We start from the raw sequence: 27,570 nt of genomic DNA, 5'->3' as shown, positions 1-27,570 counted from the left end.
TGGAAGGAAGGTTCGTAAAAATAAAATTACGAAGTTTTATACAAAATAGACTTTAATTTCATACAAAATTACAATAATTTCGTTTCAATAAATACGTCTCATATAAAACTCCTTTGGTGTGTAACAATTTATTCCAAAGAATAACCAAAATATGATTAATAGTAGGTTTTTAAACATCGCGTATAAATAAGACAAAATAAATATCCAATTTTCGCATCTACCATTACTCGACTGGGCTATATAGACTAGAAAGTACTAAATATGATTGTGTGATAAAAATTGTTAACACAATAATATCTAACATAGTATAGGGTTACGCGGCACATGAAAGCATATTCGAAAATTAAATAAACTTAAGAATAACAATTAAAGTAGAAAAGATAGGTTACAAATATGGCACAGAGGAACTGTCGAGTGGCGAGCGCTCACTTTTCTTTGGGTTTCTTTTCCTTCTTGCGCGGCGGGGGCACCGGGGCATCGCCCTCCTTTTTGACGACTTTCTTTATGATCTTCTTTTTGGGGGCATCCTTAGGTGCCTCCGCCGTTGTCGGGGTGGAAGGCGCTTCTGCGCTAGGGGTGGAAGGCTCTGAGCTCGGCGTTGCGGGTGCTTCCGAACTTGGAGTACTGGGAGTAGCGGGTTCCGCCGCGCTTGGGGTAGCGGGCGCTTCCGCCACTGGCGTAGTGGCTGTAGCAGCGCTAGGAGTAGCGGGCGTTTTCGAACTTATCGTAGCTGGTGCCGCCGAGCCTAAGGTAGCGGGTGCTTCTGTGATGGGAGTAGCTGGTGTCGCCACGCTAGGCGTTGCGGGCGCTTCTGCGATTGGTGTTACGGGTGTCGCCGCGCTCGGCTTAGCGGACGCTTCTGAATTTGGCGTAGCTGCTGCCGCCGCGGTTGGCGTAGCTGGTGATGCCGCGGTACGCGTAGCTTTCGACGCCGCGGTTGGCGTAGCTGGGGCCGCCGCGGTAGGCTTAGCTGGTGCTGCCGCGGTTGGCGTAGTTGGTGATACCGCGGTAGGCGTAGCTGGCGACGCCGTGGTTGGCGTAACTGGGGCCGCCGTGGTTGGTGAAGCTGGCGATGCCGCGGTTGGCGTATCCGGTGCCACCGCGGTAGGCGTAGTTGGTGCCGCCGCGGTAGGTGAAGGTGGCGATGCCGCGGTTGGTGTAACCGGTGCCGCCGCGGTAGGCGTAGTTGGTGCCACCGCGGTAGGTGAAGGTGGCGATGCCACGGTTGGCGTAGCCGGTGCCACCGCGGCAGGCGTAGCTGGTGCCGCCGCAGTTGGTGAAGCTGGCAATGCCGCGGTAGGCGTACCTGGTGCCACCGCGGTTGGTGAAGCTGGTGATGCCGCAGTTGGCGTAGCCGGTGCCGCCGCGGTTGGCGTAGCCGGTGCCGCCGCGGTTGGCGTCGCCGGTGCCGCCGCGCTAGGTGTAGCCGGGGCCACGGAAGATTCTATTTGTGCAGCAGTGGACTTCCCCTTAGGCTTGACGCCGATCTGCGCGAGCGACACCGGCTCGGCGGCCCCAGTGGGAGTAAGCTCGGAGGCGATGATGGACTGCGCGAGCGCGGCGGCGTCCTCGAGCTCGGAGTCGGGCGTGGCGAGCGGATCAGTGGCGGCCGGCGGGCTGAGCTGCAGTTTCTCCACCTTCTTTCTGCGCTCGCGCTCCTCCGCTACAACCAAATCCCCTTTATTCTCTCCTCGTATTAGGCGTGGCGTTAGTATGGCGTCACATTAGAGAGCAAGCTCGGTTAGGGCCTGGAACAAAGTCGAGGGAAAACAGAGCGCTTGTTAGAGAAACTGTGCGGCGGAAAGTTAGATCGGTGTCAGTTTAGCGGAGAACTGAAGCGCATTACAAGGATAATCATCAATGACTTCGGTGACAAATTTTACTAACGATATTAAAACTAAGTTCTACTAATGAAGTGTATTTTGTGCGCGGAAAAAAATAAATGTGTGTCACGAATGATTAAGCATTGAAGAATGTTCCTTGCAATCTGTGATACATGTAAAGCAAGTAATTAAAACATATATGAGATTGCAGCACTTTATGCATCAAAAGTGCAACAACCTGGGATGAGTGAAGTGCATCACGCAACATGCAGCCAAGTTCACTCTGCAATTCGAGCAGTATTCGACTACCATTACAGGGTAAATACGGCTCAGATTCCGCAGTTGCCTCAGCCTCGCGCGGAGAATCTGAAGTTACATTCGTTCCCAGAATAGCGTCCTGAGTCGTTGACCAAACGTACCTACTATTTCATCCACTTGGACTCAACCCAACATCCGCTAATAAAATGACGTCGTTTATTCGAGTTTCAAGGGCGGTGAGATTCAAAATGATCGATCTAGACGTAGGTCTGCGCGAATTCTGTCAATATTGCGTCGGTTCCAAGTGAAAGTTGGTTAAATTACCTGATCTATCAAAGCCGCGTCTCTTGCGCTGCCTCCTCGGTAGCTGGGTGAAATAACAACGAATTTTGAAACGTATGCTCAGTAAATCAACATAAAACCAAAATCATCACAAAACGGCACAAAAAACATGTGGATGCATCGCGTTGTGGATCGAGACGTTTAGGAGGCGCGATCGAACGAGGATTCGCATTCGGACCGGATACCGGATCATGAAACTGTGATCGTGAAGCCTCGAAATGAGTAATGTTCACCATAGCAATTGACTACGAACATTTAAAAAGCTGACTGAAATGATGTCTGACGCGTTTATACAAATATTTTACTCATAGTAAAATTTGGTATATGAAATGGCGCGGTCTACTAATCGATCTACGTAATCTTACAGTCAAATTTCTTTTTAGCGCGATCCTCATTCTTCACCACGTTCTCGATCCGCGTCTCGTTTCGATGCGGCTAAACATAAAACATTAGTAGAAGTCTAGAAAACTGCAAAATGAACTAGATGAATGTGCAAAGCCGTTATCGCAGCCGCCCAGGTGTACTCACATTTGGCGGCGGGGTCGACGGGCGCGTCGTCCTTCGACGGCGTGTTGGCGAGCGGCGGGCTGTCGCTGGACGCCGCCGTCGCGTCCAGGCTGCGGTCCGGCGTCGCCGGCGGCGCGGGGGCCGCTGCGAGCGACGCCTCGGCGGCGGCGGGCGCTTCGGCGACCGGGGTGGACGGCTCCGGAGTACATTTTGGCGTCGCCGGTGGTGTGGGAGGAACTTCGGGTTTGTCAGTCTTTTCTTTAATCTCCTCTTTGGGAGGCTCGGCGGCCGACGCCGGCGCCGCTTCAATGGGGGCCGCCGCTTCAACTGGGACAGCCGCTGCGGGAACTATGGGCGCTTCAGCCGCGGGGGTGGGCGCCGCCGGGGCCTCCGCCGGTGCGGGGGCCGGGACCTCTGCGGCGGGAGATACGGGAGTTGGTTTACCTGCCGCCTCGGCGACCGGCTCCGCGGCCGGCACTTCGGCGGGCTTGGCCTCCGCCGGGGCTTCGGTGGGCTTCATTTCCGCGGGGGCCTCTTTAGGCGGGGACGGTTGTTTAGGCGCGGACTCTTTGGGAGGCGAGGGCTGCTTCGGAGCCTCCTTGGGAGGAGAGGGCTGTTTCGGCGCCTCCTTGGGAGGCGAGGGCTGTTTCGGCGCCTCCTTGGGAGGCGAAGGCTGCTTCGGAGGCGAGGGTTGCTTCGGCTGTTCCTTGGGCGGGGTCGTCCTCGGCTGGTTGAGAGTGTGCGAGATCTTGGCCCAGATGTTGTCGAAGGAGTCGGCGCCCATGTAGTCGATGTTGCCGGCCTCCCAGCCCTGGCGGCGCGTCAGCTCGTCTAGCGCGTCGCGCGCGACGGCGCCCGGCACCACTCGCGCCAGGTTCCCCGCCACTCCGCTCTGAAATAGAACGTTACCTTATCACTAGTTTTACTCAGAGTCCAGACTCGATCGAAAGAGTGAATAGGGACGTTGGTTAATAGAAGTGGCGTGCCAAATACACAAGTCATGCGAAGCTTTGTCAAACTGGTAGCTTACTTGTAAATGATTACGATTACCTTGCGGGAGTCCGTGGTATTTTGAATGATGAAGTTGGAAGGTGATACATACCTCAAACGTCTGACTGAAGGAGTGCACTTACTTGAGTTGCCTGGTTTTCGAGAGCTTCGTCCTCCTCTTCTGAATCGTCGGGGGTCATATACTCTGGTGATAGAGACGGCGACGGGGTAGGGGGTATTTCGTGGGAACAGATCTTTCGTCCGTATGAATCTATAGTGGATATATGTTTTAGATAGTAGTTGTCGTACGGGTGCCTCGGTTTTATATCCTCATGATCACAACTTTCGGTCTCGGAGGCATCGCCGTTCATGTCTTTTATCGCTACCGGCACACCGGCTTCCCCGTTTCCTCTTTCATTACCGTAGTCTATGTGAACGTGATGTACTATGTGAACCCGTGAAGTCTCTACTTGCGTGTGATCAAAACCTTTACTCCACTGCGAGTTAGATGATTCGTGTGGCTGTTCAGAATGCGTATGATTATGGTGAGGATGGCTCGTGTGATCGTAGTGATGATCATGAGGATACTGTGCGTGAGTCTGCCCGTGGTTGTGGTGGTTTTCACTGTGATGATGGTGCGGGGTTTCGTGATTCGTGAAAGAGTGACCTGCCTCATGGTGATGGTACCAGCCGTGGTGTTCGTCGGGGTGATGGGTGTGACTGTGAGAATGGTCCCGGGAAGGATCTGTATGGTGATGGCTGTGCGTGTGATGGTGGGGTTGGCCGTGCCAGTGGGCGTCGTGCTGGTAGCCGACGGGCGGCTGCCACACATCGGTGTGTGCCGGTGCTTTATATTCCCACGCGTAGTCTCTCACTGCTTTGTGATCATCCGAGACTTCCGGGTTTGGATTGGGCGGGATGTTTCCTTTGTAATTCTGCCAGGGATCGTAGAAGTCTGTGAGGTCAGGTTTGTCCGCTACCGCTTCGTCTTGGAGTTGGACGTCCGGGTGATGCCACCGGAATTCAGATTGCGGGTCCAAGCTGGGCTCGTAATGGTGTGCGTCCAGAGGGGGCATCGGGGGGGCCTCTACCTCAAGGTCCTCAACCTATCGGTTGAAGTGACAATACTCAGTGGGGAGACATGCACACACGCTTGAACTAAGCTTCACGAACACGACACACGGAGCTTTGTCCAAGCGATTATTAGTAGGTCAATACTGACCGCGTCACTAAATAAACATACGAATTATTTCTTAAATAAAAGTTCTTAAACATTAGTTGATATTAAAGAACACATCATATACTCGTAATTACAGTCATCAGAACTCATAAAAAGCAAACATAATGACAGGTACCTATTATAACTGTACGTCTATCTAGTCAACGCGGGAATTTCACCAAAATACCAACACCAACTATATCCCAAACATTGATAGCTTCAACAATCCGTGCAGCAAACAGGCTTAAAAATGTTAGTATTTTGGGGAAATATTATCACAGCATAAAAGTAAAAAAAGGTGCTAAGGAATAGTGCACGAAGCTGATGCAAGCGGTATTTAGTTATTCAACAAACAAGCACTATGCAAAGTCAAACTCAAACTTGTGCATAAGGTTGTATACATATGGCCATAGGCTCTATCGCGAAAAATTAAAATCGATTTTTTTTATCTGCCTCTCTGTCGCTCGAATCTCCAAGAGCGATGGCAAGGTAGATAACGAAATTTCGATTTTCGTTTTTCGCGGTAGGCTCTGTGTTGCGTCAATCTATATAATTCTCACCTCTGAAACACTAACGTCCTGGTTGGAATGCTTGGAAAACATGGTGAACAGTTCAGACCGGGGTTTGGTGTGGAACTGGATCGGTTTACTGGACTCGTCGATGGCAAGAGTTGGCGGTTATGGCCGACCGCGAATGGATTGATTGCAGTCATTCGATATCGAGATACACACGGGTATGCAGGATGTTACTGAAGTATTACAACTATAAGTATACATAATGGTAGATAATAGCATTGATTGTATAAGATATTTATGTTAAGTCTAAGACAGCTACTGACAGCTGATGTACACACGGCTACGTTTGTAAACAAACCGTGTCATAGTGAAAACAATTTTGTCAGTAGAAAAAGGCGCGAAATTAAATCATTTTTTTTTTGTCTGGTTTGTTTTGTCTGTTTTATGTTAACATGTTAGTGCAATGAAGTAACATACATACATACATAACCTTTCGCGCCTACATTATTTATATTTGCTGCTTTTTCTACCGATTTGCAATATGTGCTAGTGCTGCTCTCTGGCTGCAGAACATTGTAGTAATACCCCTTATTCAGTTACCAAAAAACATCAAACACGGGGACACGATTCTTTATTAGGCTTAACACATCTAATACAACCAATGATTTTTTTGGCGTTGCGTAGGCAAATAACTAATTCAACAATTTGACAAAGTCCAGAAAACTGATTTTTCACACCAAAACCGAAACATTTTAAAATGAACTACGTACATTTTCTATTTGACGAAGTATGCGACAGGTTTTGAGAAGGGGTCTCAGACTTCACACTTAGGAATGCAAATATTAGATTGTCAACATTCAGTGCACGAGCGCAAATTCTCTGGAACCAGTATATTTTGTTTTGTATTTGTTTCTGTATATTGGTTGCGTATAACTTTTAACTATCAAGTTTCTATATAATATATCTATATCTACATACAAAAGGTTATAGGTACATATATACAATAAAATATCTGCATTGCCTAGGTACATTACTAAAGTATAGATTTTATTCTTCGCCACATGTTTCCCGAATCATATGATTTAATGACGTAGGTAAGTTTGAAACACATTGTTCTTGACGACGATCTTTCTAGCACAGAATGGGCTGGGCTCTAATCTAATGTCTAATAATTCAGCACTCTTCCCATGCTATAACAGTTATCAAAAGATTGAATACGGAACCTACAATTAGATTTTAATCTCACATGAGCACAACAAGAAACATTATGCATCATCAGATAAAGATCAAAATTGAAAAACAAATCCCTAAATGTTTACTACAGTTTATTCAAGCTAACTCTGCACCAGTGCACCGACTTGGCAAACGACAAAGTGTGGAATACACTACTATACCTGAACATCAAATGGGGAAGGCTGGTAAAAACTGATAGGAGATGAATAGACCGATAGGTTAAATTTAACAGCCAGCCTCGATGATGGCATTGATGACAAATTGATAGTTTCCTTCTCGCTTATAGTGGCGCTGTCCCACTTAATCACAACCTAGATGGTGCAGAGTTAGTTTAGAGGGTGTCTATCGATAAACATGGAATCCTTAATGTTTGCCAGACTCACCATGGATGTGTCGAGCTGGTGGTGCACCTGGCCCACGAACAGGTCCCACCACAACTGCAGCAGGCCCTGCAGGTGGTCGGGCGCGGACACGGAGCGCGCCTCGAAGTCGTAGGGCTGCAGCCACGGCTTCGCCGTGCCGATAAAGTGGATGATCTTCAGGTCTTGACCATAGCTGGAAGGTGTGGGGAGTGGTTGTGAAATATTGGTATTGAAGTTACGTGACTTTCACTTTATTTCAATCATTTTTTTTTGTTTTAAGGTGTAAGTAACTGCAGTATTTTTTATATTTGTTGATTTTGTGATTGTCTTTCTTGTACATTCCGGACATTGGTGGGGATGCGTGCACGGAGGAGAAACCAACACAGAGGAGCCAGTTCAAAAATTTTAAGATCTAAGATGGCAGTATCGGTGCATAGGGCTACGGGTGGAAAGGTGTTACTGGACTTTAAACATATAGTATAGACCACTCGCCACTTAGATTTTCAGGTTTACCTACCCTCGAGTACGCACTCGCAGCTCCCGCGACTCCAACACAAAAAATACATCATAAAAAAGCAAAAAAAAAATTCGAATTAGTTTTATCAAGCGGTGATTTACAAATAACAACAAAATTGCTTCATACTGTTTGAGTGCCGGCAGGTAGGAGTAGAAAGCAGCTGACGTGACGTTGTAGAGGAAGGGCAGGTGCTTGTTGATGTCGCCTCGTGCCCAGTCCGAGAAAAACGAGTTCAACAGCCCTTGGTCGCCACCTGATAATATAATTTATAAGATAAGAGTTAGGAAGAAAACTACATACCTATCTAATAAAATTGCTGAAATGCTTACCTATCATTCCAAAGTTCTCTTAGAGAAAATTTTGAACATTACCTCCGATGTTAACCGTCTTATCGTCGACACACTGAAATAGCCATTTCTAAAACCTTATTGCGATGACATAAGGACTGTAGTTATTCCGTGTAGGTACTATCTTAGTATAATTACAAGCATTTATTGAATAACAAATAGTCCCCACATTTCATTCGTTAAATAGCACTTATCATTTGGCAGACGAGTAAGTGGCGCTAATAGGTTAGTGACACGATGGCGATATCCAACTATAGTTTATCTGCGAATATAATTGGTCTAATGATACAGCAGAATCTTAATATGTGTAGAAAAGCTTGATATTTTGCGATCTATTTCAATAAATAAATATTTACAATCCGAAAATATTCATCGAATGTATGTCTAGCTGCCAATCGTAGTGACGACAGATGATATGCGCCTAGTAGTGATATTTCTAGATAGTGTAAACAAGATTGACACTAGCACTGCGTCACAGCGTCCGATAATAGATGCAATATTGTCCGACCATTGATTATGAGTGACACTCCTCTAGCCGAAGGTAATCTTTACGTTGTACGATTATCAAAGTGGTAATGTTTCCTATTTAAGCAGATTTTATTATTTTACATTGTGTTGTACGTTAGCAGTTCCTATAAGTAATATATAGTTTACTGAAGCGTCACCTTAAGAAACTTCTGAAGTCATGACCCCAAGGAGACCAAGTGTTTGAAGAGGTCAAAAAATGTCTTTTTTCCTATGATAAGCTTCTCAAAATTGGCCGAATACGAACGGGTACGCCTAGTTTTTGCACTTTGTATCAATAAGTTAGGTATATTACCGTCAAAACTGCCGCGCTCCTGCGCGAACTTGATGAGCGCGTCGAAGGTCGCAGTGGAGGGTGTGTAGACGAAAACGCCAGAGTTGAAGCAGTCGGGCCAGCCGACGTCGGGGGCCGCCGAGAGCTCTTCCCGCTCGAACAGCTCATCGCAGTTCTGTACCACCTATTACAAACAATTTCGAGTTTAGCTTCTGATCAATCAGTTTCTTTTGTACCATCGTCCACACTGTTGACTGATAATTTGTAAACATTATTGTAATGACATAAGGGCCATCGATGTTGGTCAGTTAAAAGTGTTTGCTGGATCCGAGTGAGTTCTACAGGCGAGTTGTATGCTGATTGACTAAGCTTTTATTTTACCTCGTGAGTATTCGAAGCAGACTCTTGAGACAATTCCAATGCATGCCTTACGCCTGATGAGATATGAGATTGCTTTAGCTGGCCAGTTCGATAGGTCAGTATACTAATGACTTTGAAATAATGTGCTTCCGATAAGATATAGTAACAGTAAAAGAGACTGTAAAAATTATAATTTTCATAATTAACTGCGAATGCGTTAAAATAATAAAGTACCCACTAGACATTAAATGACTATACTATGATGACCTTACTGTCATGATATGGCAACGAAATAATCATTTTTACAGCTGTATAAAATAACTTAATATTCTCTTCAATTTAATTGTAATAATTTAATTTAATGTTTTCATTTTCCGGTTCGCATCATCGAGTCTGCTTTCATGAATTGCTACTTTCATATGCATGTTTCCAACACGCTACGATAAAATATTTTATTTTTGTGGCCGTTAATTATTATGCCAGTCAATAACATGCAATGCAAATACGAATCAACGTAGACTTGTATTTAAGTAACTAGTTTTTAGGGTGGAGTAATCTTGGTAACTTTCCAAGCACTCCAAGCATTGTTGCCGGTTGATATTATTTTGTATCATGAATTGACACGCCTAAAGTATATCAACTTGAATAGTAGATACGTGAGCTAAATCCCATGTGCGTGTAATAAGGAACATCGTACGACTGAAACAAGATAAATATTTAGCGTACGCCTAACACTAATGTCGCACGTGAACGCGAAAATATAAGCTGTTTTAAGAAGCCTTTATCTGAACGCCGATATAACTAGATGACATAATAACACACGATAAAAAAAGTAGCAAGTCAATGAAACTGAAACACTATCTCATTGTTTGTTATTGGAACCGAAACGGTCGGTAAATTGAATAATGCACACGTATCGGAGTCATGTTTTTGCCTTCATTATTATTTCTTAATTATACTCCAGAAACTATGTCAAAAAAATTGGGTCAAATTCTCAGACACGGTTGACCCACAGACTTTCTTACACAAGTATATGTAATTCCACGCTTTCTGTCACACATGTGCTATATGAAAATCACAGAATGAAAGTTTAAATGTTTGGAGGGGGGCCAAAAAGTCGGGAGCAAATATGTGGGCCACGGTTATGCGGGCCGTCATCTCGTGTTACGCTGACATCCACATCCGGTAACATTGACTTTCTTATCGTCTAAACAATTGCACGTCGAAATAGATTTATTAACAGCTTTCGTGTGATTTTAAGAAAACAAAAATAGAGTAGTGTGGTTATCTTAATAGCCTTTCCTATCTGTTTATATTTAATCCATGCCTCGCATTCCAAGATAGTGTACAAATAAGAGCTTGACATGGGTCTGGCTGTGTTGTAAGACTCAAACGGATATAATGATTGATTTAGATATAATTTTTGATCAAGTTTTTTTTAAGGGACCACAGGTTTGAAATTTCTTCTTTAAAAATAGAACATTATTGCAATGGTATTTACCTACCTATATGTACATCTTTTATAGTTGATAAAAGGATTTGCAAAGAATTTTTGTAAATAGTAATGTTTTTACAAGCTTTTATTTAATTTGCAATGTAGACATGTAACTATGTTTGTACGGGTCAAATCTTGCAAGTAATATTAAGAACCGGTTTGCGATGAAGCTGCAAGATTTTCATGCATATTGGAAGGCCAGGTTTACACGGCAACGTATTGCATGATTTGCATGTTATTCCACATATTCGATTTTAAACGTACAACCAGTCGGGTCTTCATACAGTAGATTTTCATTCGTTTAAAAACTGTTTTCACGCCAAATTGCCACAGTTTTCATGTAGTTCTCACAGTGGGCAGACGTCTGTGATGGATTCACGCTTCATCATACTTCCATATTGATATCGATGGCCACAACGGTTTCGCCGCCGACAAAACAGAAGGTTTTGTTTTTAGATACATTCCATAAATAAAAAATCTTTACTTAAAAACATTTGATATTTACCACTAGCTTTTCGGTGAAGGAAAACATCGTGAGGAAACCTGCATACATCTGAGAAGAAATTCAAAGGTGTATGTGAAGTCCCCAATCCGCATTGGGCTAGCGTGGGGACTATAGCCCGAGCCCTCTCGCACATGAGAGGAGGCCTGTGCCCAGCAGTGGGACGTATATAGGCTGAATTATTATATTATATTAGAAGATCCGTTAATCATTTTGAAAATACCACGAAAATACAAACAAAATAGGTGCGATTGCGATGCCTCCAAAAGATGCTCGAGTACCTACTATATAGAAGCTTGTTCGATTGCAATTCGATAAAAAACATATAAAATCATGCCGTGTGAATCAAATAGAACTGTACTACTCATAGATATAATATTACTACAGATGGAGTCTAAGCCAGCTGTCAACCGAACCCTCTCTCGGCTCTCTCACACAGCCACATTTTTATGTACGATTAACAATGAATAACCAGACGTTGCTGGCCATGTCGATAGAGTCATATCGATAAACTATCGGCATTTTTTACAATTTTAATTTTACTTAAAAGGATTTATACTACCTAATTACCTACCTACCTTTACCTTTAATTTAAAAAATAATTATGCATGCGATATCCATAGTTCGCATGATTTTATGTTAAAATAAGGAACACACTGATATAAAATACAACATGTAAAAATAGCGCCCTTTATGTCTCATGTAAATGTTATTGACTGTTGTCAGCATGGGCGCCGCCAGGATTACTTTTAGGGAGGTGCATAATAAATGGTATAGAAGAATCGATGCAGTCAATGCAGTCATGTATTTTTCTTTCCCGGCAGGGGAGCGCACCCCCTTGCACCCCGCTGCCGGCGCCCATGGTTATCAAATAATGTACCTACCTACTGTTAACGCCATGGCGTTATCCTGAATACGTGCGTGATACAGAAGTTTTAAGAGAAGGCGTTCCGCAGATGAAATGCACTGACTTTTTACGGTATGCTCAAGCTTATCGCAATTAGTCTTATATAATGAGGTTAATGAGTATCGCCTTTCCGTTTCATATGTCATCGCTCGGGGGGTAAGAGAAAAAACAAGCGCATGTAGGTTACGTTACCTACTCTAAAACAGGAGTTAAGTAATATAATTTATATAATAAGTATCCCTCCAAACCCCTTTTCAAAGCACAGTCTCAAAAAGGACATGGAATTTGGATCCTAATCGCTATGACCATAATACACATGTGTATTTATATATTAAAATGTGTAACTCAAGCAGAATACAGATATCTACATTTCTAAATTTAGGCACTTAAAATTCCTTATCTATTTAATTATGTATCCGCTATGATAGGAAGCGAGAAAAAGAAAAAAACATACCTAATCAAGTAAATGTTTCGAAATAAGAAGGGGCGACTAAAATAAAAATAAATTCATGTAAAAAGCAGGATTGTTCCTGGATAACTCAGGATGTAAAAATGTACAAATCTTTATTATTTGACATTTTAAAAATTAGCGATAGGTATTCTAATGACAATATTATCATGGAATTAATACTTGACATGAAAATTCATTACGATAGGTTGGTACTGCGTGAGAAGTCTAATTATTATAATAATATAATCTCTGCACATAAGAACAAATCGAAGGCTCTGTGGAATATAGTAAACAAAGAGCGGGGTAAGCATAATAGCTTGACACTCGACGTTACCGACGCACATAGGTCGAAAATGACGATTTAGGCAGCCAAAAATATTTTATTACATTTTTGCATTTTAAACACGATTTTGAAGTATGAAAACGTAGTTTTATATAATTAATATTGTTATTATTTATATTATGGCCATTTTTCAGTTATTTCAGTTTTTTTCACATTGCAGGGCTCCTCTTAGCTTAAATATTTTATATATTTATGAATAATACAATGTTAAGTTGGGTATTGATATATTTTATTATCTTCCATTATATGTAAATAATATAATATCTACTATATATATTTAGGTATACAAGTAACACATTACAGAAAGTCATAGAAGTACACATAGGTTCTCATCTAATACTATTACGTTTATGTGTATACAAAACAATATTAATCATCATCGTATCTTAAAGAAAAATCATCTTTATTGCTTTGGAAGCATTCCTCTGCGCTCGCTGCGGCAGCTCTATGTGGCTCAACAGAAATCAATAGCTGCATAGTTTCTTGCAGAAATGATTTAACGCGAATTTTCTTTCTCGTACTGCTAAGTCAGTGCTTGTTGCGGAGTAAGGCGATCTGTTTCATTCGAATCCGCTTTATTAACTTTAGATCTATAACTTCTTTATTTACAGTGGAGCAAGTTATCAGTTTCCTGTGTTTTGTTCTTTCACTAGACTCACTGAACGATTTGGACGGCCGACCGCGCCTGCAATGAGTTTTAATCTATATTTCAAATGTTTTTTCCAACCAAGATCCATTAGTTGTCAGAAATTTTTCCACTATACGACGTGATTTAGTCCATTTCTTTTTAAATTCTGATTTAAAATGTGAAAATTTATGCCACATAGCCTGTTTTTCTTTGTCTGCGTCACTTGAGCATATAAGGAGATAATTTTCCAAGAAGTCAAATTTTTCTTTTATTGACTGGAATTTTGGTTCATTCATCTTATCAAACAGATATTTTCGAGCCACAACTTTTACACCCGAGGTATTTGCTGAACCTATAACAACAGAAAAGCCATTTTAACAGTATTGAAAAAAACAACGTAATAATTTGTTATATCGTGATTTTTTTTTGAAACTCGATATTTTAAAAAGTGCTCAAAAGTGCTCCCCAATTTTTTCAGGATATATAAATAAAGACTTGTTTTATAGAATGCCATAAAAAATATTACTCGGACGAGCTCGGAAGTATAGTATATTCACTATTGAATACAAAAAATACTCAAAATTTTAATTACGAAAAGGGTAATGTTTAGTGGGTTATATATGTATCATTAAATAAATATTTATAATTCAAAATAGATTAAAATAAAAGAAACTTACCTGTATTTTTGATATCCATCACTTTCACTCACAAAAAAACTCCACAAAAATAAATAATGACTTAGAAATGTTTGCTTCGGATAAGAGTGCTATGAACTGCGTGTGCAACGAGTGTCATGACCGAGTTTCGAGAACCTCGTATATGACCTGCGAAACTGATAGGGGTAGTAATGGGGTGGGATTTAATCCGTGATAGTGTGGTGTTTTTCGAGAGCTAATTAGTTTTGCGATAAGCCTACTTTTAGAAAGTTGACTTTTGCCCGCCTAAATCGGGATTTCCGACGTATGTGCGACGCGAGACTGAATAAGGACGGAACTAAATTTTTGTCAAAAAAAGACGCGGTGAACGCCATGAATGCAAGGTTTCTAGGTGCGGCAGCGGCGTGCGGCGCACCTTGCGCAGACGTCGTGTGCGCCGTGGGCAAGCTTTGCGCTGCGCGCCCCGCCGCGGACCGCTCTCTGCGACTTGGTACATTCAGCACAGATGAGGTCTACCAAATAATAACGTCACGAATCCCGCCTAAGCCATCCAAGGATGTGTATGGCGTCAACATGTTACTGTTGAGGATGGTCCCAGGGTCATTTGCAACGTGCTTGGCGAAACTGTTCAACATGTGTATTAAAGAGGGTCGATACCCCTTTCCACTTAAAATCAGCAAGGTTGCGCCACTTTTTAAAGGTAAAGGGAAAAGGGTAGACATGGATGCCTATAGACCTGTCTCTATAATCCCAGCAATAGCGAAAGTTCTAGAGAAGGGTCTCAGCAGTCGCCTCTCGACCTTTTTAGCTGCTACGGGCGGGTGCCCTGTCTGAGAAGCAGTTTGCATATAGAGAGGGCCAGTCAACGACATCTTTGACGCGTGAGTCGTTAAAATGTATCATGGTCGCAAAGGAGAGAAAGCAGCAGGTTGCAGTCTTGTGCTACGACCTGTCAAAGGCCTTTGACGTAGCAGATCATGGCGTGATTACAGAAAAGCTGCGCCATTATGGGATAAACGGCGCGCCGCTGTCACTGTTTGAGAGTATGCTACGCAACAGGTTTCAGATAGTAGTAGGTGATGGAGGAAGGGTGAAGTCAGACCCTCTGGGGGCCTCAATGGGCGTAGCACAGGGGTCATCGGTCTCCAACCTGCTTTTTTCACTGCTCTTAAATGACCTGCCTGAGTCTATAGATACTGCCGAGGTTCTGATGTATGCTGACGACGTCGCCGCAATTGTCTCTGCACCGAGCATCGAAAGTATTGAGGAGAAACTGAACCAAACTACTGCACAGCTGGCCGAGTGGTTCGATGTGAACGGGCTATCCTTGAACCTGAAGAAAACTCATTACCTTGTTTTCAATCTCGCTGGCCGTCCGACAAGACCGCTCACTGTCAGGGTAGGCGATGAGGCGCGACCTTCTTAGGGTTTGAGATAGACACGTGCCTGGCATGGAATCAGCACGTAGACAGACTTTGTGGGAAATTGGGGAGCGCGTGCTTCGCACTGAGCCGGGTTGCGAGGTCGGTGTCTGCGGAGGCGGCGCGCACCTGCTACTTCGCCACGGTGCACTCACTGCTGCAGTATGGCGCTGAGCTCTGGGGTCGCTGTGCAGAGTGGGAGCGGGTGTTCCGCCTCCAAAAACGTGCAGTGAGGATTATCGCTCGAGTTCCCCACGATACCCATGCTAAGCCTCTTTTTATTAAGCTAGGCATATTAACACTGCCGGCAATAGTCATTCTGCAAGTGGCCGTATATGTGAGAGTGCATCTGGCGTCATTTAAAACATTTAGAATGTTAAGCTTGTACGAAACGCGGAACGCAGATAAAATTGTGGGTATAAGCCGGAAGTTGACCAAGTCATCTAAACTCACTCACGTCATGGGTCCCACTGTCTACAATAAGTTGCCAAAAAACATACTTGATGCTCCAAGCTTGGGCAGCTTAAAGCAGTGGCTTATCGAGCAATCCTCTTACAGCTACGACGAATTCATTGCGTATAAAGCGCAATAATTATACTGATTATAATGTTATTGTAATAACTATCATAAGTACCATGTATTTAATACTAGTAAATTTTTACTAAAGGTACTATTACTAAATTATTTATTAATGACGTATAAATTGGTTTTATGAATAAATTATTATGATTATTATGATTATTATGATAAGGGTAGTTACTTGTTGATATAATACCTATCTTAAAATGACATGAAAGAAACATGATAAAGATTTATTTTACCACAAAATAAGCAAGCTATGAGCGTCTTTAGTTTTCGTTTCGTTCTCAGAAACACACTGCTCGCCAGACAGCCAATTTTTTGTACCTACTGTGAAAGCCACCAGCTATTAATTCTTGGAAAGATTTGTTTACTGCATGCTGATTGCGTGGATATATTCTGACATGCCTCCCTAGCCCTCACGCCTAGGCCTGAAGGGAGATGGGTTTCAGCTAAAAGTGCCATCTTACCAGGGTATCAGCGTCCAGGAAGACGCACTTCTCGTACTGCGTAAGGCCCCAGCAGTGGATCTTTGTGAAGGTGATGCCCAGCTCGGGCCGCTGCAGCAGCGCCAGGTGGGCCGCGTCGCGCGAGTCCAACACATCCACGGTCACCACCTCCGTGAATACTGCGCGGAGACGGTCTCTGTGGGGTTAACAAATAGGTTCTATTTTACTGTTGTGAAGAAATATAAACTTTTGAATTTTGCTACAGATGGTCATTTGTACAAGTGAGGTTTTCAATAGGTACTTAAGTACGAAAGCCCATTTCTTTAAACTCCCTTCTCAATCTCTACAGATTATACGAGGGTTGATTGAAAAAATCGCGGCCTGGCCAATTAAAAAAAAAACTTTTTTCTTTTTTTTGCCGCCATTTTGAACTGTCATTATTCAACTGTCTTCCCGCGAAATTTCAATTGGCGTCTATATTTAAAAGCAATTTTCGGCATATTTAAAGTTACGTGTCGGTAGATAACGTGAAAATGGAGAAATTAGAGCAGTTTGCTGTGATACCTGCATAAAAAAGGATTGATACCGAAGCAAATTTATGATGATATGCAAAGTACATTAGGGCAATCCTGTCCATCATATACGATGGTGAAAAAATGGGCAGCTGAATTCAAGCGTGGACGAGATAGTATCGCAGATGACCCTCGTACCGGGAGGCCAACAACGGTGACTAACACGGACAATGTGGCAATTATATGCGAAATGATAATGAAAGACCGGCGATTAAAGGTGCGGGAAATAGCTGACATCGTAGGCATCTCTTATGAAAGAACTCAGAATATTATAGTCAACGAATTAGGTTTTTCCAAGGTGTCGGCGAGATGGGTCCCGAGGCTTCTTTCAGTGGAACAAAAAGTCGCTCGCCGTACTAATTCACGTGAATGTCTAGACCTGTATGAAGCCGATACTAAAGACTTTTTGGACAGATTTGTAACTATGGACGAGACGTGGGTCCACCACTATACACCAGAGACCAAACAGCAATCGAAGCAGTGGGTTCGTCCGGGATCTCCACCTCCAAAAAAAGCCAAAGCAATTTTGTCGGCCAATAAAGTCATGGCATCTGTTTTCTGGGATGCAAAGGGAATAATAATGGTTGACTATCTCCAGAGAGGTAAAACTATAAATTCCGCGAGGCAGATTACGCGAGGCTCTGAAGATAAAAAGACCTGGAATGTTGACAAAGAAAGTTATCTTCCACCAGCACAATGCACGTGTTCACACGTCACTAAAATCGATGACGGAGATTGCCAAATGTGGGTTTGAATTATTGCCCCACCCACCCTATTCACCCGATTTAGCACCATCGGACTTTCATCTGTTCCCCAATTTAAAAAAAAACATATGGGTGGTATGAAATTTTCAAGCAACGCCGAGGTCCAAGCTGAGGTGGATGCCAATTTTGAAGGTCTCGAGGAAAGCGTCTTCAAAAGTGGTGTAATGGCTCTGGACAACAACAAAACAACAAGTGCATTCAACTCGACGGGGACTATGTAGAAAAATAAAAATAAATTAAAAAACCTCTGTTTTGTTTTTAATATTCAGGTTGCGAATTTTTCAATCCAACCTCGTACCATGCCATTTTGAAAATTGTTTGTTCAACTTTGGAAGAGTTTATGTTCGACGAACGGAGCCCTCGTAAATATGTATAATAATTACTTACTCAGTGAAAAGCGTGTAGCACGCACTCTCAATAAATCTTATTTATTTTGTGAAGGTAAAATGAGTAGGTTGACTAAATGCGTTTTAATTAAGTCACGAGATCCTCACTACCTTTTCTCTCTTATAAAATACCTACAGGCACTGACATAATACACACAGGCTCATAAAGAATGACTCACGCTATCGGGCCGGGGCCGGGCCGGAGCTTCCGGCGCTTCGTTTTCTATGACAATAGAATCTGCTTAATACTTGCGGTGTGCTGTGACATGTAAAACATTAATATGCTTCATTAGTCACTTGGTCACCTAATTCATTCTCATTGGAGAAAATCCAAAATCCAGCAGAAAATCATTATTCCCAACGGCATTAATTAAGTTCATCCATCAATTTTTAATTATTAATTAGTCAGGACATTTGGAAGGCAGTTACCCCATCCGGATTTGGAATACTGATATCGTTATAATTTGTTATCATCTCGGTTTGTAGCGGGGTAAAGATATGTAGTTCGTTGCTGTTTTTCGCCACAGAGTCGATTTTAACAAGCGACGCGCCTAATGAACCTCTATCAGGAGGCAATGAGTGAAGCCGGGACAAGGCGTATGCTGCCATTGGTATTGCAACCGGAATCCACTTGGAAATGAATAATGTAGGTTATCAGGTTATCACCTCATGGCTTCAGTAACTGATGGTGTGATGAGGACCACAGTGGAGTGCGTGGAACCAACGCGGCGCAGGGAGTGTGCCAAGACCAGTGCTCCCAGGCCGTAGGAGTCGTTTGTGGCCAGCGTCACCCATGCTCGTTCTGTGGACAAGTACATACAATACGTTAAACAATAATTTGAAATAATCTTTTGACTTGGGTTCTACGCCTCTACGACAGAAGAGCAATGGGGCTCCGCGATCAGACTTAATTTCCTACACTGAAATACTTCTACTGAGTTTGCGCTCTAGTGAAATCTGGAGTGTAAGGGTCTCCCCAAACCAGTCGACGCGGAGTCGGCTTTCGCCGAGTGTTTTACACCACACTATTCGCATTTAGCCGATCGACCGTCTCCGCGGTTGGACACCTGCGTTTAGCAGTCTCATCCTCCATGCGGCCGTAGAGACGCCCGATCGCCTGCGACTTGCTATCGCAACAGTTGTAAAGCGACGGTCGGCTCTCCCGTGCTCCGTCCTGCCGTCGAGACGTCAGACAGCACACGTACAGCCGTTGAGTCCGACGAACAGATGTAGGACAGCGGGTGATCGGCAATCGTAAATCTCATTTTTGGAGACTGGTTGTTAGTAACAACCTGAGTTTGAAATTGAACAGACCTGTAAGATTATTTTCCTTGGTAATTGTTACATATTATATAATAACCTGTGATGATGGATATTTTACGTAGACGGGCATGGAAAAAAAGGCTTACCAGCATTTTTACACTGCAAACAGCGTCGTACGAATGCGAACAGCTTTACGGCAAAACGCCGTTTTCCCGTCGAAAGACGTCGTTCCGCGTGGGCCGAGCCGATTTACGACTTATTCGCTCTTATTGCGTTGACATAAAGCTTTTTCCGTACGCGATTTGCCGAAACGGCGTCGACTAGTTTGGGGAGACCCTAAATCGAACAAATGGAACTTTTGTCGCTAGTTAGCTAATTGGAACCGTCATATTATGTAAATATGTATTATCGAAAATTTGTGAATTTGAATTTCCGATATAACGGACAATTCATTTCCTGACAGCAATTTATGGAATGGTGTATTGGTAAGTAGAAATTATGCTAATGTATTGTGTATGTTTGAACATGATTGAGGTTTATTCCTGCTTAAGTGGGCGTAGCGTAGGCCTGCATTCAATTCAAATAGGGAAGCCCGTTATTAATACTGAGTCCGGTTTAGTGTACAAGGTATTTGAAGTGTGATCCTAACTGCCCCCTTAAAGCAGAATATGAAATTATTTGCTAATAAAGATATACTAGGCTGCACGTTGAGCGTGCCTCTAGTTTACTCCATCAATCAGTTCGGATTAGTTCAAAATTAACGGCTGCATGGCGGAATGATAGATGCGGCGTAATAAATATTAAACGCAGATACCTACTTGAAAGTGCAAAAGATGTCTACTGGTTTCACTTTATTCCTTAGTTAAAGATTTCAAAAAGCCATCAAACCTCAAGAGTTATAATATAATACAAAGAAAATATCTAGTTCTAGTAACCATTATATAGGAAGCTGTGTAGCAACCTGATATCTCTTCAAACGAATCCTGAAAAACATTCCAAAATATTTAAAATGTTGGGTTTGTTTTGATTGTTGTTACAACGTGCACTTCAAGGTTGAAACAGAAGTTTCATAATGTCAAAATATTTTTAAAGTATTACGCATTTAAATTTAGCTGTGAATTTGATTCTGACCATCACCGCTCTTCTTAGGTGCCAAAGACGCAGATGTCTAAAATAGCTGGAAATCGTGTTTTAATGAAGTGTTACGCAAATCCGTATTTCTGCGTTTTCGACTTGGGCTAGGGGATATTTAATGCGTGTTTATCTTCCTGTACCGTGTGGATGTACTGCGTAGGTCCTAGACGTAGGAAGTTGGCACGTGGACGGCATTGGCGCCTAGGTCCGTTTGCGCGCAAATATTCGCTGTCAACACCGACACGTGTAGAATTAGCGCTCGTTGAAATTGAAAGAATAATTGAAGCCCGATTTATTGATAAGTTTCTGTTTATTAGGCTTATATCTACAAGATTCTGACCTTTAGAATCCAATAGGTGTACAATTCGAGGTAAATGCATATAGGTATTTAAAAAAATGTCTGTGTACTGATTTTGATACACTAGCTAAGTAAATCTGCATAGGTTAACTGATATGTTTAAAAGCCTATAGTGACATCAAACTGCATGCTTTCGTTGTAATGCCATGCCAATTGGACTATATGTTAATGTTTTAAAAACATCATTACATCCATACTATATCACATTATAGACTTTATCTACACATATATCATAAACCCTCTATGATGCCTTCAAAATCCGTAAATAATGGCCAACATTACGATAAACTGTTTTGTCACAACAAATTTCTTATCTGTGACGATGTTGTAATTGCTTCACATATGGAAGGTGGAGGTAAGGAATGGAATCTCCATATTCTCCATGTACCAAAAAGTGTCATCAAAAAACCTTAAATAGGTGGCGCTACAATACCTAGAATACTTGAAAAAAAAAACAAATCATAGACAGCGCACTTCACTCCAACAATAACGCCTAGGTTCTTAGCTACTCTAGCGCTTCTCTGGAGATATTTGGAACTATTATTTATAGCTGACAGCTGGACACTTTTGCGACAGTTCTACCATAAGAGATTTCACTCCTTTTAATTCCACACTCCATAGCTTCATAACTACATCAAAATAGATTTAGTTATACATTCAAATTTGGAACATCTCTGGAAAAAAAAAACATTTCGATTTGCCTTCTATTCTAATATCAATCGAGATGCTTTTTTGTTCGAAATGAAATGTCAATTGCATACAATTTTGACATATCTCGCATGTTAGTTTGTATCGAATGATACGGAAATAGGCCCCCGACTCTGGTTTATCTCTGAAGTAAAAAAAAACTACGAATGCGTGACATGCGTGAAAAAAGTTTTCATTTACCACCATTTGAGGTACAGTTTATCTTTTAAATAGTTTTGAGTATAAAATGAATATGTTTTGTTGTTTTTAAAGTAACTATAGCAAAAGGTGCGTGTAAAATGAGCGATAAAAATATTTCGGTGTCGCCACCACATATCCGCGAGTTCCGCCAAGAGAGCAACGATGCCCCAACGTTGGCTGTAGTTTGGGTTAGTGAATATATCATAGAAAGTTTATAATATGTGTGTAGATAAAATAGTGTATGTAACTGTACATAATTAGGCATTAAAACACTCGTGTAATCCGATTAAGAAACTTTAGAAACTCACTTCGCTCGTTTCGTAACCCACATTCGTGTATTTTAATGCATTTTGATTATGTAGCAGTCACATAAACTTATTTTACTTAATTTAGCGAGGTTGGATATAATATGGTACCAAATCAAATGACATTTTGATTATTCGTTCAGAATGCCCATGTTATGTCTAGTCAGACGCTAGGTATTGTGAAATCAGAAAAGCATTCACGTGAATATTGTGTTGAAGTTTGTGGACGCGGGCTACTCGTATGTAATAGATAAGTGCCGCACGCTGGTCCGAAATAGCGCGACACAAATAAAATTGAAAATAAAACCACTGGATAGCGTCAGATACTCAGCGCGGGCTGACGACGCCTTTGCATTCCACAATTAAACGTCTTCTGGACTCGGCCTACGCTTCGTTAGACGACCCCCACATGCAACTGTATCGCCAAGTGTCAACGACTTATTTCAAATAGTGCTTTGACACGATTTATCGATACATATTGGCATTACAGGCATACATCCTTCTATCTATTCATAGATAGGGTTTATGATGATGATGATGCAGTGGGCGGGTAAAACTACGTCAACTCTGGAGCATCAACTACTGAAAATTTTATGTGTAACACCAACTAATTTTGGCATAGGAAATGCCGCCAGTCGAGGCCAAATTTTAATGACCAAGAATCTGCACCAACAAGATGTTTGTTTTTAAAAGTTTAACTACGCATAGCGATTTTCTAATCTTCCAAGGTTGCAGTCATAAATCAGATTTCGGCAGTGAAAACATTATTTTGACGCTAACTGAATCTGGTTGTGACTGCAGAATAGTTCGGATAAGTAACGCTTTTAGACGGTTGCTGATCTATTTATTAACACGAAGCATGTCAAAAGGAACCCCAACAAGGCACTCGAGAGTAGACGCAGGATCAGGCGTGGGTCGGGAGCAATGTCCCTGCGGTTTCTATTTAGGTGCGGCCGGTCTGGCGGGATGGAACCACGCGGGCAGTCGACCGCTAAACAGAATAAAGGAATGCAATCGAAAACCCATTCATCTTCAATACCTAGTCTAGCCATAATTTCTGTTACAAAGTTATTTATACATACTTAACTACTATTAAAAATTATTTAAACATATTTTATGTATTATATAGATAATCATATCACGAATTTAAAATGCTCAATGATTAATCTATATTGTCATTTCTTTGGGTAAATACGTGATATTTAATGAAGCAGCGACGTGCCTTAGAAATACGCAGAACTTTATCATTATCACCACCTCCGTCAGGAATTTTGACCCCATAGCTTATATAATTTTCTTTAACAAACTATTTTTATATGTCGCGTAGATCAGGCCTTGTTATCTTTAAACATTGACTTGCCGAGTCTGTAAATAGCCTCAATAACTTTCAAAATTAATTCATGTCCAGGTTTGGGGAGTAGCTTTGACAAAAGATCAATCTTTTATCCTGGAATATGGTGTTGCAAATAGGTTAAATTTAAGCCTCTGATACGGTATTTTATTACACTCGGGTAAGTGTATTCACTAAAATGGATCACTTTTTCGCACAAAATGGGCTCAGTTATCCTTTTATCGGGATCTACTCACAAAACCATGAAATACAAGAGATGATAATCTTGCCGCACTTTGTTAACTACATCTGCCGCTTCCTTAGATCTGTATTCAGACAAGGAATACATCGAAAATCGTAAAAAATGTAGTCACTTGAATAACATTTTTCAGAACAATAATGTCATATTTCCACAAAAAATGGTGCGTAAATTAGGCCCTCTTTGCTTGTTCCTTAAAAGGCATGTATTAAGGTGAGTTATTTTTCCCTTTATTAACTATGTAAATCTTTATAAAATATCTTTAAAATCCTAGTCTCTAGAGACAATTAGGTTTGTAACGGAATTTATGGCTAGACTAGGTATTATGCCGCCTGTCAGTAAGGTGGACAAATTAGGAACAAATTAAATTTGTAATAAATAGGAATATTTATTGATTGCCGGTTTACATTCGTTAGTGATCCATAACTGCACACGCTAACAGACGTGTTCTGGTTGCGTTACTAATGTCTAATATTCATGGCCCAATTAGGTATTCAGCAGAGCTGAAGCCACAGACCTAGTGATCATTGTATAAGTTATAGAGAAAGTAGGGTAAAGTAGGAGAATGCAGTACGTAGACATGTACCGGTAATCTGAGAATGCGCTTTCATGAGGGGAGGTTAATATTTTATAAAGGTGGGACAATGCCCTAAATATTTTTAATTTCTTACTCTTTGTACATGGCGACCTCTTTGACAATTAATTATTAATAGCGTATCGGACGGAACTTTCGGTCAAATTGTCAATTTTTACATTATTTACAGAAAACATTTCTACAAAAGTAATTTTCACTATACCTACGCCAACACATATAGTCACAGGAATGCAGAATGACTGCTGATCAATTTAACGAGCGACTATCTATCTCGATCGCGAAGGGGAATTCATTGGGATTCGCTTTATGGGACACGAGTATAACCACAAAATTGAAATAGGCAATGAAAAAACAAGCATCAGCCCATGAAGCAAGTTAAATTGACATTTCGTCAGCATGAACAAAATCAAAGAAGTCGGATGTTGGTTTACTCTACTAGCTGTCTAGGTCAGTTTTCTGAATTGTTCGTTATTTCGATTATGGGACTTGAAGACATTTGAATCAGTCTTCTAGACATGACATCGTTTTTGCACTTGAGTGTATGTATCATCGGCGCCAGATCAGCCACAATCGGGTCGTATGAGACTGCGGCCGGTGTTGAATATCAGTCCAACCGCAACCTCCCGCGAAAACTGCCTTAAGTTACTGCGACTTAGGTGTTAAGTCATACGTCCAACATCCAATGTTTCTTGTAATTTACAATTATTATTAAATTATTATACAACAGGCCAACTTCCCATTTCAGGTGCATATGAGAAAGTAACGGGGCCACTATATGTTTAACATATTGATATTTTTAAATGTATCGTATAATTCGTATATACCTGTTGGAACTCCTTGTATCAATAAATAAATGTTTAAGTTAATAACCATGGGAAGTTACGTCAGTATTTCAGGACAAAAAAGGATGTGGACGTCATTTGAAACACGAATGACAAATACAAAATGTAGATCTATACTCCTCAGGTGTAGGTAGATCAGAAATTCATAAATAAAATAAATACTTTCGGTGTTTGCGATAGGCCACGAAGATAGCCACGGTCATGGTTGTTGAGAAACAAATAGTGAGAGAGAATAGGATATTGACATCTCTAGGTGAAATTATGAATGAAACTACCCACTGGCAGACAAGTTTATCAAACATTTATAATAATATAATAATAATAACGTTTATTGCTTTCACATTTGTGTTCATACAGATGTTCTTAATGAATAATATGCTGTTTCACAATATGACACTCGGTAAGGGTATTGCAATTTTATCTAACACTAACACATAAAACAATTATGAGGCCATTTCAGTATCTTCGAACCGGTTTTAGAAAGCATTTGGGTGTAGTTAAAACAAAAAGTTGACAAAAATAATATCTGAAGCCTAGGCGGTCATGGCCAAGACCGTTTGCTAAATACGGTGTGATAAGCTCCTATGATAGTGTTGTTGATTATGAATGTGTAAAGCAGGTAGCGTATGTTTATTTACTCGTACTGCACTGTGCGGCTTTACGCTATCTTTAGCAAATAAAATAAAATTAAAATCATAGTTTATCTAGAAATAATTATAACCCGTGTGAGGTTTTTTTTATTACCTAAGATGATTACAATATATATATAATAATAATAAATAAATATTAATGGACATTATTACACAAATTTACTAAGTCCCACAGTAAGCTCAATAAGGCTTGTGTTGAGGGTACTTAGACAACGATATACCTATATAATATATATAAATATTTATAAATACTTAAATACATAGAAAACACCCATGACTCAGGAACAAATATCCATGCTCATCACACGAATAAATGCCCTTACCAGGATTTGAACCCGGGACCATCGGCGTCGTAGGTAGGGTCACTACCCACTAGGCCAAACCGGTCGTCAAAATGTAAGTAGATTATAATTTTCTTTCTCTCTATTCTAAATTTACTATATGGTCAAAATTATATGAATATTTTTTTCGGTCAAAATTATTTAATTCAAAAATTGAACATGAAATAGATAATAGTGGGTAGGAGGAAAAACATTAACACTTACGAACGTCGCATTAGAAAAATAAAAAAATGTTATGTCAAGCCAAAGAAAAAAAAATTTGAATGACGTTCATTTTAATATGTACTTACCTATTCCTTTCAAAGTAGACTACTACGCGGTATGTCGATTGGTGGTATTTATATTTATCAGAGATGTACACATAGGTATATATGACAGGGAATTATGTACATACATTAAAATTCTTGAATAAGTTATATGGGATTGGATGCCATTCTTATGTAATACATAATTAAATATATTATATACTTAGTCCACTTTAAAGTAAAATATACTAATGTACCTAACCTTGAAATAAGTATTTGAAATAATTAGGTAAACGTGTATTTAATTCCATGCGTTTTTTTATATAGGTATATATAACAATACGTAACTTTACATCATAATATTTTTAAGAATATGCTTACCCCATATTTTAAAGATGATAATACGATAACCTCTACTCAATATTTATTTTTAAGGCTCTCAAACACAACAGTTTAAGAATTGAAAAAATAAATATACATATTTTCGGAAAAATGATTCGGACGTAAATAACTTGCTGTCTAGAAAAAAAATAGTTAAAAGTACTCACTTGACATTCTGAAGCAGGGTGTAGTTTCGCGTGTGACAGTTCCAGTCACCTCTAATGTCACAAACTACACGCGCACTCCGCGCAGCACTCGCAAATGCATGTACGCAGCGTGCGCGAGCCCCTCAGAGCGCCGGTCCTACACCGACATACGCATACACACATGCAAAGCGGTAACGTCATTATCTGCGCACACAAGCAAGTTTGTAGCAATGTTTACAGCATGCAAAATTAAGCGAACAAAGCAATATAAAGCAGATCAACGTGCCATTATAGCTTAAGCAATAATCTCATTAGTAGAAAACTAGAAAATGATGTATAAATATCAAGAAGTTTAAAATGAAAGACAATAAAATTTCGACGCTAGGTTATTTAACTCTGGCAGCACTG

At 41.2% G+C, this 27,570-nt stretch overlaps 1 protein-coding gene across 7 annotated transcripts; it reads right to left on the bottom strand.

Annotated features, from left to right (window-relative positions):
• Positions 1-34: 34 nt before the first annotated feature.
• LOC133518816 (proteoglycan 4-like) lies at positions 35-27,339 on the bottom strand. 7 transcript variants are annotated; one of them, XM_061852537.1, is made up of 11 exons: positions 27,184-27,339; positions 19,092-19,227; positions 16,725-16,899; positions 8,934-9,096; positions 7,893-8,019; positions 7,271-7,442; positions 5,700-5,729; positions 4,064-5,026; positions 2,952-3,822; positions 2,406-2,448; positions 1,524-1,663 (listed from the first exon to the last, which is right to left on the bottom strand). In XM_061852537.1, exons 1-10 carry the CDS (start codon positions 27,188-27,190, stop codon positions 2,414-2,416), a joined length of 2,679 nt encoding a protein of 892 aa, XP_061708521.1. In that variant the 5' UTR covers positions 27,191-27,339; the 3' UTR covers positions 1,524-1,663; positions 2,406-2,413. The 7 variants fall into 7 exon arrangements, with proteins under 7 accessions (XP_061708517.1, XP_061708519.1, XP_061708518.1 ...); XM_061852538.1 differs by having other exon boundaries at positions 1,611-1,748; XM_061852533.1 differs by lacking the exon at positions 2,406-2,448 and having other exon boundaries at positions 35-1,663.
• Between the last annotated feature and the right edge of the window lie 231 nt (positions 27,340-27,570).

The sequence above is a fragment of the Cydia pomonella genome, chromosome 6 (genome assembly GCF_033807575.1).
Source record: "Cydia pomonella isolate Wapato2018A chromosome 6, ilCydPomo1, whole genome shotgun sequence".
Classification (NCBI taxonomy): Eukaryota; Metazoa; Arthropoda; class Insecta; order Lepidoptera; family Tortricidae; genus Cydia; species Cydia pomonella.
The sequence above is the reverse complement of the archived record's forward strand: the minus strand, read 5'-3'. Positions and strand labels throughout refer to the sequence as shown.

Bases quoted from the DNA above. Each gene is read 5' to 3' on its own strand.
- LOC133518816 (XM_061852533.1), bottom strand. The intron at 3,823-4,063 runs GTAAGTGCACTC...GTTCTATTTCAG, and splicing joins TCGAAAACCAGGCAACTCAA to AGCGGAGTGGCGGGGAACCT. The intron at 1,664-2,951 runs GTGAGTACACCT...ATTTGGTTGTAG, and splicing joins CGTCGACCCCGCCGCCAAAT to CGGAGGAGCGCGAGCGCAGA.